The 18884-nt window shown below is 41.3% G+C and overlaps 1 protein-coding gene across 7 annotated transcripts in view; it reads left to right on the top strand.

The window, feature by feature from the left end:
• The window catches only part of EML6 (EMAP like 6), a 281271-nt gene that overhangs the window by 239671 nt on the left and 22716 nt on the right, over positions 1-18884 (top strand). Inside the window, exon 29 of one of the 7 annotated variants that reach the window (XM_058684098.1) lies at positions 17083-18346. The exons of the other annotated variants lie outside the window; for them this stretch is intronic. Coding sequence (XP_058540081.1) covers positions 17083-17101 — 19 coding nt within the window. The 3' untranslated portion in view covers positions 17102-18346. Of the gene's footprint in view, positions 1-17082; positions 18347-18884 lie in introns of those variants that run through there. 7 annotated transcript variants of the gene reach the window in all.

Genomic DNA, 18884 nt, shown 5'->3' with positions numbered 1-18884 from the left:
TTCCCCTAGCCACACTTGGCTAGCCAGTGCCCAACTTGGCTGAACCCTTGGGTAATCCTGCTGGTCAGCTGCCCATGTGTGGCATGTGGCTGAGGAAAGCCGTGGAATCTTTTCCAGCGCGGGGAACCAATGCTTTAGGCCTTATCTGGACGCTCAGGCCTGCCCCATAGTGCTTTCCTTCTTCCCCTGCTGTTTCCAATTCTGGTCTAGAGCAACCTTTCCAAACCTCTCATGTCTCTCAAGTTCCCACCTCTACCCTGACATAGCTTTCAACTTTTGACCTCATTCCTACTTGGCCATGTTTTCTCAACATTACAGCTGTCGTGTCCATCTGCAAACTTAAATTATTACTTAATAAGTACTTGAAATGCCAGTTCTTTTTCAGAAAAGGAAAAACAGGAGGGGGGAAACGTACTTTTTTAGAGCAATTTAGCATATAAAATGCCTACCACTGTCACAGCACAAGGGATAGTACCCAAACACTGCGTTCTTACTTCAGTAAAAAAAGACTTCTTCTGAACTCATCAGGTGACACATCCCTGAAATTTCCTCAGCATCAGGTTACTAGAGTTGCCTATAAAATTAAGAAGTTTCTTTCACCACTTTACCAAGGACACACCAAGTTTATATGTCATTTTTTTTAAAATTTATAAGGTAGGACTTTTAGTTTCAGGGAGCTCCCAACACAAACTGGCCTCAGCAAAAGGAACCTATTGGCTGAGACACCTGAAATCCATGGATAGAGTAACTTTAGGTGTCACTTGATATAGAAACTCATCTTGCTATTCTCTCTGTTCTCTCTCCATATTTCAGTTCTGCTTCCTCTAGGTTATTGCAATTCAGGCAGCAAAACAACTGCAGTGCCTGGACCTTACAAGTGTCTGTGGCTCAAAAGAACTGCATCTGATAAGTCCTCACAAATGTTTTATGATGTGCTGCTGGCTCTGGTGGGTCACGTGACCACCCTTGAAGCAGTCACCGGTGACCTATAAAATATGAGCCTTTTATTGACTGTTCGTAATTAGTCACATGCCACCTGTAGAGTAGCGGTGTAATCACCTCCACCAGAAGTAAAAGTCCAAGGTGGCTAACAAAATTTGATTTCTGGATAGACCCAAAAGAACACACGTCTGCTCCGCTCCACCTTTTTTTTTTTCATATGCACACTCTTGAAATGCTCTAATTTAGGGGTGCCTGAGTGGTTCAGTCCGTTAAGAGTTTGGATTCTTGATTTCAGCTCAGGTCATAATCTCACAGTTTGTAGGATCAAGCCCCTCATAGGGCTCTGTGTTAACAGTGCAGAGCCTGCTTGAGATTCTCTGTCTCCCTCTTTCTCTGCCTGTCTCCTGGAGTACGTGTACTCTATCAAAATAAATAAAAATAAACTTTAAAAAAAGTTCCAGTTTAAACTATCTACATGAATGATTGAAAATGCAGTTAGCCCCTCCACAAAGAGTCTTGGTCAGTTACTGTATCCAGCCTCACGTCCTGAATCTTAGGGAGTTGTGAAGTCTTCTCATCCAGGTTGGGATAAAGCTCTTCATAGTCCTGTGACTAATGATAGTGTTGACCACCATCACATACCAAATAGAAGGTGGTGAAGAGAGGACAGAACGAGGATAGTTTCTTGGTTTGTTTAATTGCCATTTGGAAAGAGAGAGAGTGAGACACAATATGTAGTAGTCACTGGTCCATGTCCATATAGTCCTTTGCTGGCTGAGATGGTCACAGACTCCTGCCCTTGCCATGCGCGTGTTCTTGCACAGCTCGACAGCAATACAAATGTTGGAAGATGTCAACAATCGGAGGATGTAAAGCTTGTGTTGGTGATGACAAAAGATACACCAAGTGAAAACATAAAGTAGGAAGTGGCACAATGTCCTCTAAGAGAACCAGCTTCCCCAAGCCTCTCAAATACCTCCTGGAATGTAAATGATGCCCCTATGGGGTAAGAATTCTCCCAGGCCAGAAACTCCTTAGTCATTCCCATGGGAGAATTGCATCCTCCCACCCTCCCCTGAATTCCCTCCCTACCCACCCCAACTCTTGCAAAAACTCTTGCTCTGTGCTTGGCACTCCCCAGATGACCATGACCCGTGCACACAGTCAGACAGGGAGGGGATGGCCAGTTTTTAGAGACATCTCTCAGATGGCCCAAGCTTCAGGTCCATCTAATTCCATTTTTACCATTTACCTTCTGGCCTAAGATTTGGCATTTCATAGCACACCTTAGCAAGAAAAATACTTTTGACATCTCAGACTGGTAACTACTTGAGTTCTCAAAGTATCAAGTAGTTAAACTTCATACTTAATTATCATATCAATTAAAGAAAATAACTGTTTTCTTTTTAAAAATCAATTAAATTATTTTTCATTCTTTCCTCATTTTTTTGATGATAAACTGAGCACCAGCTAATTGTTCACTGTTGGTATGTATTCCCTTTTAAAAGCATACTTATTATTTGTCTCTTGAAGTAATAGTATACCCTTTTTAGGTTCAGCTGATTCTGATGGTCTGTTATTGTTGTCATTGTTTAATGTTTAAATTGTGACCGTGTGGTCTTTAGCAGACCTTTCTTTGGGTTGGTGTATGTGGCCTTTCCACAAACACTATCATGTACTTGTGAAATCGTCCATGTTTTTTGACAAGAGGTCCCATGATTATCGTTGATTTTCCTGTCCCAGCAGGGAATCTGGTTTCTGTGAGGGCACATTAGTTCCCCATAACTACTGGAGATTGCTTAAATTATTGCAGACCTAAAACAGAAGAAGAAAACACTTTTTTAAAGGTCATCAGGTATACTGATATTTTATTTTATTTTATTTTATTCTATTCTATTCTATTTTATTTATGTTATTTAAAATTTTTTTTAATGTTGGGGCGCCTGGGCGGCTCAGTCGGTTAAGCTTCTAACTTCAACCTGGCTCATGATCTTGCAGTTTGTGGGTTCGAGCCCTGTGTTGGGCTCTGTGCTGACAGCTCGGAAACTGGAGCCTGCTTCTTTTTCTGTGTCTCCCTCTCTCTCTGTCCCTCCCCCATTTGCCCTCTGTCTCTCTCAAAAATAAAAATAAACATTAAAAAAATTTTTAACAAATTTTTTAATGTTTATTTTTATTTTTGAGAGCGAGAGAGACTCTCTTTTTGCCTTGTTTTAATAGGAGCTTTGTCATGCTATTTTTTCCTCATATACTGTATTTCTAAAGATTATATTGGATAGCATGTTGTCTAAAAGATGAGAAAGCTTCTTTTCCTTTTCTGGTTTTGATTCTTGGTTCTAGCTCTCTAGCTTCAAAGAATGTAAAAATGCAGGGCAGCTGGTATCTTAGAATTTCTTAGAATTAGTGGACAGTGAGAGGTATAACCTAAGTCTTTTAGGTTTGACCCAAGCCCTCTGTTGGTTGTGGCCCCAGCAGGAGATAAAGCACTCTGAAAAGGAAGTAATGTGGGGAGAGTTTAGTGAAAGGACTAGTAACAAAGGTGTGGGCAGGATTAAGAGACAATAGGGATGGAGTAGCACCTCAGAAATAGCAATGGCTGGAAGCCATCACCACCCTTGGGTCTGAAGGGGCCAGGGGGGAAGCTATTGCCAAATGTGGGGAACATTAGCTGTAGGAGCAGACTACTTACAGGAGCTGAGACCTGAAGGGGAAGGTTGAAGGTAACCAGTCTGAGTCCCAGCAAGGAGGTCTCTGGGGGGGCGATAAATTCCCCAACTGCATTCTCCTCTGACCCTCTCATCTTCCACTGATGCCTGTCTTCAGCTGAAGCCTATCAGAGGCTGAATGGCAAAAGAGTCTATTGATGTCGTCCCTGAAGGCCAGCTGTAGAGGGCACAGCGCAGGAGGACAGAAGGGTGGAGAGTAGACATGGAGGGGTGCATGGAAAATATCCAGCTCATGCTCCTTACTTTTTTTTTTTTAATGGAAACTGGTATTATTATCACAGAAAAGAACCTCTTGCCATTTTAACGTTGAGCAGTAATTCCTATCATTTATAAATGCCTTTGAATATATACTATCAATTAAAGATAGGACTAGATATAACCAAATCGATATCAAGAATCATTAGAGACATTTAAAACTCTACCCAATTTATTTTTCAACTTTTTTTTTTAATTTTTTTTTTTATTTTTTTTTATTTTTTTTTATTTTTGGGACAGAGAGAGACAGAGCATGAACGGGGGAGGGGCAGAGAGAGAGAGGGAGACACAGAATCGGAAACAGGCTCCAGGCTCCGAGCCATCAGCCCAGAGCCTGACGCGGGGCTCGAACTCACGGACCGCGAGATCGTGACCTGGCTGAAGTCGGACGCTTAACCGACTGCACCACCCAGGCGCCCCAAAACTCTACCCAATTTAAATGGATCAGTTTTGATGAGCCATAGTTTTACACCACTGTCTAGGGGTGCCAGAAGAATTAACTTATAGAAAACATGAAGTACACTGAGAATGGTAACTTTTTTAAACTGATATTTTATATTAACATTACATTTTTGTATTCTCACATATCTTCAAAAATAATGTGTAAACATCTTTGGCCTATGTCCAGAGGCCTTTATTTTCACATTAAGGGAAAAAGCAAATTAGAAACTTACAACTGTGCACATGTCCAGTGCAAATACCCATTTTTTGTAAGGGTCAAATTATCGTACAACCCAATTTTGGATGTGTGATCACCACAGCGGTGGATCACAAAAGCATCGTTTTCATGACGTACAGATAGGATCTAATAATGTCTCCATGTGGCATGTGGTCTGGTAGTAAAATCCGGATGAAAAATCCGGACCAGCCACTGGTCTTCCAAGTTTCACCTGGTTGAGCCATGGTTCATAATTTATTTTTAAATATGTACTGTTTGACACACTTAGCCCATCTCCTCCTCCCCCAACTGCTTAGATTAACCATCTGAGTAGGGAACAGAAATGATGGAGATTTCTATTTGATATATTTAGTTGTAACATGCATTCAGAAAAAAAAACTAGCTCTGTGATGAAAGAGACAAAATAAACACCAATTGAACTATTTTAATAGAAACTGGAATATAAATATTCACCAACTTATGTTTTTCTAAGTGGATGTGATCATTAGCTCAGGGGTTGCTTTCTCACTGCACCTCAGTCAGCAGTCTATATGTTTTCAAGGTTCTTCAGTAATAAGTGCTGAGGCTTGCAGCTTTTGGCTGTTTGTCCAGGGGTAAAGAGAAGAATGTGGGATTAACCCTTCCAGGTTCTATCTTTATAACATTATGTTTTCCACCTTTTCCTTAAAGAAGGAGAGGTTCAAAACCTTCCCCCTGACTTCTCACCTCAGAAGCTGCATAAGTTATGGCCACAAGTCTGAATCCCAAACTGACCTAAACCATGTTTTCCCTTCCACAGCAGAGCCCTAGGCTTGTTCTCCCCTTTCCTGCCTGTCTCATACTGGGAAAATCATCTCTCCCTTTAAAAAAATGTCCAGGGACGCCTGGGTGTCTCAATCAGTTAAGCATCCAACTCTTGATTACAGCTCAGGTCATGATTTCACAGTTTGTGAGATCAAGCACCATATTGGCTCTGCAGTGACTGCTAAATAAATAAACAAGTAAATAAATAAATAGATGTCTGAGGTAGAAAAGTTCACTTTTAATACTGATATTATATTGTCTTAGCACCAGTTTAGTGTAGCTTTCTTAGGAATTATGGATAACTAGAAATTGGGACATTTCTAGTTGTGGTCATCATTTTATTAAATGTATTTAGTCTAGATGTTGAGCTGTTTTACCTGGGACTAGGTAACAAGCACACAATCATGTTGTAAAAAGAAGTTTCAAGAAACAGTGCTTTCATACACTTGTATCAAGCAAGCTTTGTGTCTTAATTAAATACTATTTGTTTTCCAAAGAAGGCGTATGGAATATAATTTAAAAACTGTTTTTAAATTTGAATATCACCTTTAGTGGGATGTTTCTAAATAATATAGAATTATAAGGTCCAGCTGCTGCCAAGGGAAATATTTAGTACACACACATATATATTTCTTCATTTCCCTGTTATCCAGTATTGGGTAAATATCAACATACCTCTTTTTTGTTTTGTTTTTTTCCTCCAGTTTTATTAAGAAATAATTGACATTACTGTATAAATTTAAGACCTGAAGCACAATGGCCGATTTACATATATTTTGAAATGATTACCACAGTAGGTTCAGCTAGCCTCCATCCTCTCATAGAAATACAGCAAAAATGAAAGAAAGAAGAAAAGGGAGGAGAAAAACCTACTCCTTGTGATGAGAACTCTTAGGATTTCTTCTCTTTCCCATTTTTCATACAGCGGTATTCACTGTATAGTTCCACATGCTCCACGTGATATCCCTAAGACTTACTTATAACTGCAAGTTTATACTTTTGATCACCTTCTTCCAGGTTCCCTTCATCTCCCCCTCCACCTTTAGTAACCAAAAGTTTGTCTCTTTTTCTGTGGGTTTGGTTTGTTTTAGATTCCATGTAAAGGTGACAGCACCTAGCAAATGCCAGGATTCCCTCGGTTTTTAATGGCTGAATAATATTGTGTGTGTATACCACATTTTCTTTATCTTTATCCCTTGAGGGACACTTAGGTTGTTTCTGTGTCTTGGCTATTGTAGGTAATGCTGCTGCGCACGTGGGGGTGCACATATCTTTTTGAGTTAGGGATTTTGGCTCCTTTGGATATAATTCCCAGATATAGAACTGCTCAATCATATTGTAGTTCTATTTTTAATTTTTTTTGAGGAACCTCCCTACTGTTTTCCATAGGGCTGCACCAGTTTGCATTCCCCACAACAGTGCACGAGGATTGTCCTTGCTCCCCTTCCATGCCAGTATTTATCTCTTGTCTTCCTGATGATGGCCTAACAGGTGCGAGATGACATCTCATGGCAGTTTTAATTTGCATTTCCCTCATGCTAGTGATGTTCACCATCTTTTCACATGCCTGTTGACCTTTCATATATCTTTTCTGGAGATATGTCTCTTTGGTCTTTAGCCCATTTTTTTTTTTTAAGGTTTTTGTTTTTTGCCACTGGACTGTATGAGTTTTTTAAAATATATTTTGTGTATTAACCCCTTATCAGATACATGGTTTGCAATTATTTTTTCCCATTCCGTAGGTTGTCTTTTCATTTTTTGATGGTTTGTTTTGCTGTGCATTAGCTTTTCAATTTGATGTAGTCCCACTTGTTTATTTTTTAGTTTGTTGTGCTTGTGTTCTATCCAAAAACTCATCACCAAGACCCATGTCAAGGAACTTTGTTGTTCTGTTTTCTTCTAGGAGTTTCAAGGTGTCATGTCTCCGTTTTCAGTCTTTAATCCATTTGAGTTAATTTTAGAGAGTGGTATAAGATATGGGTCCAGTTTCATTCTTTTACATATGAATATCCAATGATCCCAGAACTATTTATTGAAGAGACTGTCTTTTCTTCATTGAATATTCTTAGCTCCTTTGTCAAATGTTAGGTTGACTACGTATGGTTGGGTTTATTTCTGGGCTCTTGATTCAGTTCCGTTGGTCTGTTTATCTGTTTTTAAACTGGTACCATTCTGCTTTAATGACTGTAGCTTTACAGGATAGCCTGAAATAAGGAAGTGTGATGCCTCCTGCTTTGTTCTTTTTTTTTCTCAGGATTTCTTTGGCTACTAGGGCTCTTTTGTGGTTCCATATAAATTTTAGGAGGGTTTTTTTCTACCTCTGACCATTGGAAAAATGCCATTGGAATCTTAAGTAGGGATTGTTGCATTGAATCTATAGATGGATTTTGGTGGTATTGATGTTTTAACAATATACTTCCAATCTGTGAACATGGGATACCTTCCCATTTATGTGTATCTTCTTCAACTTCTTTCATCAAGGTCCTAGAATTTACAGCATAGAGATTTTCGCCTTGTTAGTTAAATTAATTCCTGAAGTATTTTATTGTTTTGATGCTAGTGTAAATGGGATCAATTTCTTTATGTCTTTTTCAGAAAATTTGTTGTTAGCACATAGAAATGCCACTGATATTTTGTATGTTAATTTTGTATCCTGCAACTTTGCTGAATTCATTGATTGGCTCTAACAGGTTTTTGGTGGAGTCTTTAGTATTTTCTATATATAAAATCACATCATCTGCAAATAAAAACAATTTTACTTCTTCCTTTCCAATTCTCATACATACATACATACATACATACATTTATTTATTTATTTAGCTAATTGTTTGTGGCTAGGACTCTCAGTACTGTGTTGAACAGCACTGGTGAAAATGGGCATCCTTGTCTTCATCCTGAACTCAGAGGAAAAGCTTTCAACATTTCACCATTGAATATAATGTTAGCTGTGAGCTTGTTCTGTATGACCTTTATCATGTTCAGATTTGTTCCTTCTGTGCCTAGTTTGTTAAGAGTTATTATCATGACTGGATATTGAATTTTGTCAAATGCCTTTTCTGCGTCTATTGAGATGATCATATGATTCTCTTCTTTCATCCTGTTGTGATGTATCACACTGATGATTTGCATAGTTTGAACCATCCTTGCATCCCCATAATAAATCCCGCTTGCTCATGGTGAATGATCTTTTCAGTGTGCTGCTAAATTCATTTTGCTGGTATTTTATTGATAATTTTGGCATCTGTATTCATCAGAGATAATGACCTGTTATTTTTCTTTTCTAGTGGTGTCCTTTTCTGGTTTTGGTATCCAGATAATACTGGCCTTGTAAAAAGAGTTTGGGAATGGTCCTTCTTCTTTGGTTTTTTGGAAGAGTTAGAGAAGAATTAGTGTTAATTCTTCTTTTAAATGCTCGGTAGATTTCACTAGTAAAGCCACCTCATTCTGGGCTTTCCTTCATTGGGATAATTCACATATTTTTCAGTAGAAATTTTCAGTTACAATTTTTAATTTGAAATTATTCTCCACTTTGGCCATTTTTAAAAGTAAATGTTAATTGGTAACAGAGTTTTATATCAACTCTGTCATTACTTCCATTACCTCAAACATTTGAAACCTTTGGCATCTTTGAATTCCTCTTGTTTTTTGATTCTGGAGTCTCTAACTTTTACAGAAAGAGTTGGCTCAGTGAAAGTCAAAGCAACACTCCACTCCCTTGGGGTTTCCTTTTATATCTAAAATCTCAGTAGATGTCATGTTTATCTAGAAAGTGGCTGGCTACATTGTGACAAGGGCATGAGAGAGTCCTTGGCATTAATCCCTCTTGTGACAGGAATCTGCTTGGTCATCACAACAGGACAGTCATGCCAATGATGGAAAAATGACAATACAAAAGTTAGAGATGTACAGTTTCTTTAATTTTGAAGTACTGGAAAGCTTTAGGCATGGTTACATAAGGCAGGAACTAACAGCATTTCCTAAGCCAGTGTTAAGGCTTCCCAAGTTCCCAGAGTGCCCCAGTGAGACAGACAGCCATGCTTATGAGGATTTTTTTCCAAGTAGAAGAGGCTTCCCTTAATGTTCTCCTGAGGTTTTATCTTATACCTTTTTATATTCTCTCTCCGCCGTAAACACATACCCAAATGTTGAGGATAGTCTGAATCCATGCCTACAAGCTCGGGAGGTATAACCACTATAAAACAATTCTCACACACTGCAACGTGTTTACATGAGATCAAGGAAACTGACTTTGGCTTTACCAGAATCTTGCCTCAGCATGCTCTGGTTTCAGGTTGTGTGAGGTTATCTCCAGCACAGTGAGATAGGGTCCTTGGTCATCCTTCTGGTCTACGTGTTGTACTTGCCAAGATCTTTGTTTGTCCTTGTTCTTTTTTGCCAAATTGAGATTGGCTTTGTGGGGGATGACCTTTTTGGGTTTCACTTTATTATTCTCCTCCTATTGGTTGGAGGCCTTAAGAGTTGGGAAATCACAAGCCTTTGTTGTTTGCCAGATTAGGGGCATAAAGCTCCTCTCCTGCAGCTAGGATGTCAACTCCATGAAAGCAAAATTTCTGATATACTGCCTTTTCTCCAAATTTGATAACACTGCTAGTGTTCAGTAAATGATTGTTGATTGAGTGAATAAACTCCTTAACAATTTAACAAGATTTAGGTTCATTTCTAGTCACTGATACCCACTGGTTAGGTATCAGAATCTGAGATTTTGTTGGCATCTTGCTTGTATACCCATAATCCAGCTTGGAAATTTCTGCCTCTTAAGCATTTGGCACCCCTGGCTATCCTTCCAGCTCTCAGGTTAGTCACCATCTGGCTCCTGCCTTTAGGCAATTCCAAACAATGGCGTAAAATGGAGAGGTCCTTACTCCTAGTATCTGCAGCTTTGAGGGTAACTGTCCCCTTTTTCTGGCAGGGAGTGTGTGCCATAGGTGATTAGAAGGGATCCAGGGGACCAGGCACCTCCCGTCCTCATTCATATGTGCCGTGAGCTTCCTTCCATGTGGGTGGATGAGTGGTGCCTCCAGTAGTCCCCCCACACAGGGACTTGTCCCCAGGCACCAGGGGGCCCCTGCACTACTCACCCCCATTTGACTAACCTCAGCTGTCAGCATCTCAGTATCTTTCAGTCACCCCCACTTGTGGACCTATAGGCAAACCAGGATCCTGAAGGGCGATCCTCTCCTCCCCATCTCAGTACCCCCCCACTATGAAGAGATGGTTTGGGTACCCCCAAGCATGTATGAGGGGATGTTTGGTTCTCAGCGGAATCCCTCTCCCAGTCCTTCCTGATGCACAAAATAATGTCACCCTCCATCCATCTCAGCCACCCAGTATGAGGAGACGCTGGGATGGCATTGCCAGAATTATTCTTAGCTGAGAATTATAACGAAGGAATCTGTGAATGCTTCTACATTAATATTTTAGTTCCCCTGATACATTTTTAACTTTCAGTCTTATTCCATATGTTCCTTAGGAAACCAAGAAGCTTTTACCAATCCACAATCAGAAGCAGATTCTGAGCCTTTTATAAATGTTGGTTTCCTCATCTCTGAACTGATGGATCCCACCACCAAATGACCTCAAGGCTGCACTCCAGCACTCGGGGTTTACAGACCTTTTCCTAAATTGTGCTTAGGGCTGAACGGGGAAGGCCCTAAAATCTATCTTCTCCTACTTTATCACATCCCCTCTGAATCCACTTGTATAGATTTATGAACTTAAGCAAAAAGAAGATCCTATAAAGAAAACCATACATTACGGGTTTATAAAGAAACATAAAGGAAATTTTATTTTTGTTTCATTGTTTTAGCCCCAAATCCTTGGATTCTTAATATTTTGGTCTTTGGTATCAAGATATTTAAAGTTCTGCTGGATTGTAAACTATGCGTATGGGTGTCTTAGTTCCTTAAGGGTCAGCACTGTGACTGTCATAGTTCTCACCATGTGCCTAACACAGTGTCTTGCTCATAGCACATAGTCAACAAATATTTTTTTAATGAGTAGATGAATGAATGAATTTAATTAGCCTGCTTCTCTTAATATATACATGAATTAATCTGTTCTCAAAATGCTCTACAAATCCCTTCTTGGTCAACAACCACATTTACCTTCATTTGGTTATCACCGATGGGTGATCTCATCTTTGTGGGGAATGGTGTGACCCATGTAGAATCTGGCCATGAGACTGCTCTTGGTTAAATAATTTTATCTTTGTACCATCTGTCTGTTAGGAATTAAATGTCTGTTTGGTTTAAATCTAATAACCCAAGGCAAAAAGAACTGAAAAGTCTGTGTTATTGTAGCCATCCCACCTATTTTACATGCAAGGCCTTCTTTGTCAGCAGATTTACAGTGAAACAAAGATCATGCTCACAAGTGGCAAAGTGTAAAAATATTGCAAAGATTTGATAGAGTTCCCTGAATTGGAAGAAACCACCATCTCTAGATAATCCCAATTTTTCTTCTAACCTTTTATGCTATATCTAGGGAGAGAAACCTGCCCCCAGTTTTTAAGAGACGCTGTATGTAATCAGTCACTGCCCATTTCACGTCTGCCTGAAGCATGATGAGCTTGACAAATCAGGACAGTTCTCCCCTCCATGGAGAAATACACGACTAAACAGCCTGGCACTTCCCTTTCCTCGCTCCACTGGCCTCACATAGGCCCTTTGTCATCATTGATCAGTAGCTGCTTTGTGAGCTCGGATTGTAAGAGCTGCTAAGAACTGACAATCTTGCTAACAGGTGCTTCTAAATTTACTCTAAAATTTACTATTTTGAGATATGTCAAAACCACTACATCCTATCCTAAACTTGGTCTGATAAATGGGGAGGAACCTCTGATTCTACATTTCATTCCAATCTGTGATGATGGAGTGATCTTAACGAGCCTCAGAGTTCATACAGAGACCCGCCATTGCCTGTCTGTTGTGTGTAAGCTAGGCTCAAACTTTCCTCCAGGACAGCAAGTGCACACCGTGACCTCGGCAAAGTGTGACCTCATTCACCCAGAGCTTTTCTCTCTAGGCAGTTTTTCTTTACTCTGCCCCTTAATTCTATAGAGTTCTGCACTCACAGCTGCTCTGAGTAGGTAAAAGGTAGCAAGTTTCCTGTTCTCTAATAGGGTGGAAGGAAGTGAAGTTACAATATCTATTAAACCCCCCACATGCTGAAATTAACCATTTCAAAGGCCTATTGTTTGGCTATGTAACTCTGCCAAAAGCCAAATAGTTGGTTTTTTAAAGGGAATTTAAAGCTACCTTCATAAATGACTTTCCTTATTCTCTTGATTTTACATATTGTTTGAAGCAAAATAATGACTTCCGTATAACTGATAATTTTAGGAGTTAAACCTGCCATTCATGAAAGAGTAGTTTGTTCACTTTTTATCATAAAAAGAAAATGTGCCAGGGCTTGAAAATGCAGAGGTAAAGTGACTTTTTTGAAAGATTAACAGACCCAGGAAATCATCTTCTTACAGTGTAATCAGTTGACTCAAACCCACTTGCTCCTGGGGATAAAGAATGCATCACACACAGGTGAGGGATTTTCTGATGAAAGGGAACTTCTCTTACAAGACAGTGGCAGGATTGGAAACAGTTATTTTTATCAAGTCTCTGAACATCTCTCAGATCTCCATTTGGAGGGAGTGGGCCCTACCGGGGTGGTTACTCTCCCTTTTTCTACTGTTGTATGGTCACGAGGTGGTAACTGGGGAGGTGTTTGCAGAAGCAATTGTTGGGGTGCATGATTTGCCCCCCTTGAAACAGTGTCCCTGACTGTAAGGTTTGGAGTATCTGGGTGTTTTTGTGGGTGTGTGTAAAGCTATTGGCTCTCTCTTTAAGCAGCCCCACCCCAATCCTTTGAAGTTCCATCATGCTCCATCTTCTCCCCCTCCCTGTCCCTGTCAGTTATCAACTTCCTGTCTGAGGAGTTCAGCTAATGGTCAACTTGGCTGAGCTGGCTCCTCCCAGCCATGAGTTACATCACCATCAGTAGCTCTCCTCTCCCTCAGTGACTTAAACTTCTCCCCTCTAGATTTCTCATCCCTGGTAATCCTAATCTTGATCCTCATTAAAGCATCCTATATGCCTTGATACCTCCATTTTTTCTCTGCCTGAATGCCACTTTTCCAGTCTTCTTGGCCCTTCATCCCTGTATTTCTCCTACAGCACATACTTCCATTCTTCTGACTAGAAGGTCACACTGGTGCAGATTGCCCTCACCAGACTCCATGTTGCCAGCTACACTGAGGTGCTCTCCACTGTTCCTTTGTTTTCTTTCTTGTCTTTGATTGGCTCCCTCTGCCAGCCACTCATCAGTCAAATACAATTTTGCCCCTTCCTTACCTTTCTGCCCAAACCCTACCCCTCTACTCTTGGTAGATGGCTTTTCTCCCCTACTTGATCAAGAAAACAGAAGCTATTGGGCATGAACTCCATCTTGGCACTTCTTTATCTCTCCTCCATCTTGTTTCCCATCTTCCAACCCATGTAAACCATTCACATCCTTTCCTCTCAGAGAGATGAAGTCCCTCCTCCTATTCAAGGTGGGTTCCTCAGCGGTTGCTTGGACCTTAGCCTCCCAGCCATCGGTGCTCCCTGACCATTGCTCTCCTCTCCTATATCTCCTGTGCTGCTCCCTCAGGATTCATGTCCTCAGCCAAGAAATGCATTTCAGTCTTTGCCGTCCTTTCCAAACTCTGTTCAGGAAATAAGTAAATCCTTTGATCCAAACATTTACACACATATTCCAACCCTTACCTTCCTTCCCCTTTCCCCTTCTCATCCAGGCTTTACCAAATCTCTCCTTCACTCTCTAGTCCATTCCATCTGTCTTCTGTCCCTGCCATTCTGCTGGCATGGTGACTTTCTGATTCCCAAATCTTCTCTTTGTCTTGTTAAAAAGGAAGAACTTGTTTCTTCTGGAGTAGCATTGTGCAATAGAAATACAATGCAAGCCACATAGGTAATTTTTCTAGTAATCACATTTAAAACATTTAAAAAGTTAAAAGAGATGGTAAAGTTGATTTTTAACAATGTGTTTTATTTACCCAATATGTTAAAAATATTATTTTGACATGTCATCGTGAAAATTATTGAGTCATTTTATATTTTTTAAAAATTATTTTTACTGGGTCTTCAAAGTCTGGCATATATTTTACAGTTACAGCACACCTTAATTTGGACGAGCCACATGTAGCCAGTGGATACCATATTGGATAGTGAAGTTATATCTTTTTAGAAACCATCTTTCCTGGCCCTCGTCCTACCTCTTCCATCATTTCTTCTCAGTGTCCCTTGTCTGCCTCCCCTTCTAGCCATTCACATGTTGTTGGGCCTCAGGCTTGCAACTCTCTTCCTGATTAATCTCCTGTATTTCACCCATTGGCTGATGATTCTCTGAGTCCCACCTCTGACTTGCACTTCTAGTGAGTAAAGCCAGACCATAGACGTCTGAAGTTTGACATGGCACCATCTTACAACCTCACTCTTCTCCTGCCAGGTGCCCAGGCAGAAAACTGGTATTCTACTTGCATTCTCTTCCTCCTTCAACCCCTAGATCTAATCAATTCAAGAGTTTTTGAAGTCTACTTCACCACTATTTCTTTAAATATTCACTTGTTTCCTTTTCTACAACCATTGCTTTAGTCAAGATCCTCATCATCCCTCCCTTGGATTATTAGAGTAGCCTCTTCAGTAGCCTGCCCACCTTACTCATAGTTCCCTCCTTTCCATCCTTTATGACCTCAGTTTTTCACCCTCTCCCCCAATAAATTGATACTCATTTAAAATGTCCAAGTCTGGGACTGTATCCCCATTTTTTCAAAAGCGTGAGGAGATGGGACTGTGTTATAGGCTTCAATCCAAAGCATTTTCAAGATGGCAGGCTTCCCTGAGGGCATCCCATAATTCTCCTGTCTGACTCTTTTCCTTCCACTCCACTTTACTACTGAGCAGCTCTACAGGAGGTTCTGGAAGACATAGGAATACATTTAACAGAATCCAGTTCCTTTTGTTTTGATAATAGAGATCTCCCATGGCTTTGTAGCATTTTCCTCAACATGGATTTATCCTAAAGCAATGATTCTTAATCTCTTTCTCTCTCTCTCAAATCATGTACATCTTTGAAAATTTGTTTAAAACAGCCTTGTTTCCCCCAGAAAAATGCACAGGTGCAAACACAACTAGGCCTGAGTACCTGAAGCCCACCTGGGCTGATAGGTCTTGCTGGAAGACAATGTTGAAATAGTGCTCAGGTCGTCTGCTGGCTCCCACCAAAAGGGATCAAAAGTTTAGTTTCCCAAGATACTTTGAAAACCCTTGGAGCATTTTATGGCCCATTTTGGAATCTGAAGAAAGCTATGTTTCGTACTCCGAGGACACTTTGAACATTGTCTGACTAACAACACTGAAAACAAATCTAAACTTGCATTTCTTGGCTAAATATAGCTGATTTTCTCCACACCAACACCCCTCTTTATAGAAGCTGTTTGCAACAACTTTGTTTCTTACTAGCTTTCTGAACCTCACTCTCCAGTTGGCTTTCGTGTTGTGCTCATCTGGGGTTGTGACTGATTTTCATTACATCTTCAGTCGTTTCAGAAGCTTCCCTAAAAACCTTGGCTCCGAACCCTCTCCTGTGCATCTCAGGTAATCATGTGCTCTGCTCTACCCTTCATTCTGTCATCCCAGCACCCTGGGGAGGGGACAAAGAGGGGCAAACACTGGGCACTGGCTACCTCTGGTGGCCTCTGTGAGGTGCAAGCCCATGTTTTAAGACCCCACTCATCTTTAAGTGAGCCTAAGCTTTCTCTTAAGCAGCCCAGCTGCTGAACAACAGGATTGCAGCATGGACTGACCTCCTCATGGTCCTTCCCTGCCCAAGAGTGTGCTGTTTCCACAGAGGACATGGGGACATGAGGTAGGGACTGTGTCCACGGGTAGGGGTGCGTCTTTGGCAGCCTGCACCCCTGGCACTGGACAAGAACAGTGCTGCCTCGTTACTTAACACCAAGTCACGTGCTTGAGTCTGCAGGCCTCCCCTTGGCTTCTTGCCTCTACTCTCTTCCTTGGCAAACTGCTCTTGTGCTCTCTTGGAGCTCAAGCCAGTCCATAGTCCTCTCTCCTGATTATCCAATTTGTTTGCTCTCTTGCCAGGTTCCCTTCTTAAGTTTCTTGCCCAGTGGAAACTCTATTTCTTCTTTGTTTCCCTGAGTGACTTCAAAGTTCCACTTGCCCCCAGAGGTCCCTTTGTGTCTCTGCCCCTCCCCCAACCGGGGCTCCCCACCACCTTACCTACCAGGCTCTTAACCTTCCTGAGTCCCCCCCTCCTGCCCCCCAGCGCTAATCCTCACTGCTCTCACTCCCTTCCTGGCTCTCCCATCCTGAGTGCCAGCTGGGGCAACCAGCTATAAAGAGTTTATTGGACTGAAAAGTGAGTGAATGTTCTCACACACCCTGCTCTTTCCCACCTCAGCAAAGCTTTTCAGAGTCACATTTCCAATGGAATCTGAATCTGGAAGGATTTAGATCTGCTGAAAAATGCCAAACCTCCAGCATTTGGCTGCGTTTGAGATTTTTGGCAGTTCCTCCCACGTCTGATGTTACGAACACTGTTTACAGATGCCTGGAAAGAAGCCTTTAATGCTTGTATTGTGTTTTAACTTGCTTTCCTTTGGAGGCAGGGAATTGTCAAGTAAGTATTCACAGCACTCTGGAAAAGCCCAGGTGTTCGATGAGCATCCAGTACTAAGCGTTCATGCAGAATCCACAACTGCGAAGGGTCTATACTTAACAATCCGCTGAATTTGCCACCATGCAGGTTTCTTCCTTTTGCCCCTCTCATCTTCAGTTTTGAAGCAATACAGCCATAAACATATGCTTGTGAAATAAGAAAGAAACATTCTGAGATTGCTTTACTTTTCAGTTCTTAACTGAAAATCAAGGTGAAAAAAAGCATCGGATTGCCTTTATGTGTATATATATACAATCTCCTGTATATATAAATACGCAGTGTTTGTGCTTGTATGCATACCTCGTATACACTGTATAATATGTGACATATTATACAACCTGTGTGTACCCTGGGAACAAGCCCTGCGTTTAATCTCCAGTTCTGCCTTTGAACCACGCTGTAGCCCCAGTGTACTGCTCCCATCTCAGACCTCGGCTTGCTTTTGTCACACACTCAAACATTCTTAGGTGAAAGAAGAAACCCACGGATTTCATTTGAAAGTCCCACTAAAACAGAAGAAAGAGCAGATGTCCTGGGAAGTGATAATTAATGTGAAGGAAGTGTCTAATTGCGAGAACTGGCATGCCCCCAGCCTCCCGGTTTTGCTCAATTTGGCAGCGGTGACATCAGCCGGGGGTGTCGTTTTGCAGAGATGTGCTCACTCCCTATTCTTCAGTGCAGATAATAATACCATTTGGTCCAATTATCACTTATGATTACATAACATGTTTTGATTGAAGACTTTCTCAGAAAATAAAGGTAACTTGTTTTTCCCCAGCCTGAAAATGCAAGCCTTTCCAGCGGGCAAGCTGCCCTACCAAGAAACACTGGGAATTAGTAGGCTAAATTATGAGTCGAACTGGATTCGGAAACAAAGCATCCATTGTGCATAACTCCCAACGACATCCAGGAGGATGTTATTGTTTTTCTGACAACAAGTTTTCCCCCAGCACACTCTCAAATAAGCAGAGTCCCCAGGCGCATCCGCAAAGGCGCGGAGAGCGTGCGGGAAGCATTGACAAGGCTTCCTTTTTTCTCCCTATTCTGTAGGCGCTTTAGTGCAGAGTTTGCCCAGAGACGCCAGGGTATGAGCTTTCTGAATTTGTAGACTGGTGCACTCTTTCATTTCTGTTTTAGTTCTTTGCTGGCATGCTCGGGAAGCATGGTTTGTGCCACACAGGAATGTCTGTTCACTTGGATAATGCTTGTGCATGAATGAGGTGGTTGCTAATGCGGCTCTAAACTGTACTAAGTTTCTCACTTGGCTTTGTTTGCTGCTTACAAGGGGATCAAGGTAATCCTTTCTCTTTGCATAGCCCAAGAGCAATAACTAATGGATTTGCAACATGCAGCGGGACCTGCCACAGGTCTCCCTTACCCATCTCCTAAACTCCGAGAAGTCTGATTTAAGGGAGCCCCGTGTTACAAAACCTTGGCCTGCTCATGTAAGAGTAGAGAGCTTACCCGTTATAAAAACTCTTTCCTAAGTTTGGAGGCCCAGATCCAAGACTGAGAAGGGAAAGGCAAACTTTGGGATGATGATAGCAGTTTAATGTAGACCATAACCCTAAGGTATAGGGCAGAGTGGGCGCTCTTTCTCTTTTATTCCCATACTTCCTACTTGCCCTTTTGTGTAGCATAAATGACCTGGGCACTTGGTCAGCCGAGCCTTTTCCCAAACCTGCTTGTAAGGCCCACTTCACACCGCGGCATGATCTCTGACCACCTAATTCTGAACAACATAAGCA

Source organism: Neofelis nebulosa, chromosome 9 (genome assembly GCF_028018385.1).
Source record: "Neofelis nebulosa isolate mNeoNeb1 chromosome 9, mNeoNeb1.pri, whole genome shotgun sequence".
Taxonomy (NCBI): Eukaryota; Metazoa; Chordata; class Mammalia; order Carnivora; family Felidae; genus Neofelis; species Neofelis nebulosa.
Note: the sequence above shows the minus strand (reverse complement) of the source record. Positions and strands in the feature narration are given on the sequence as shown.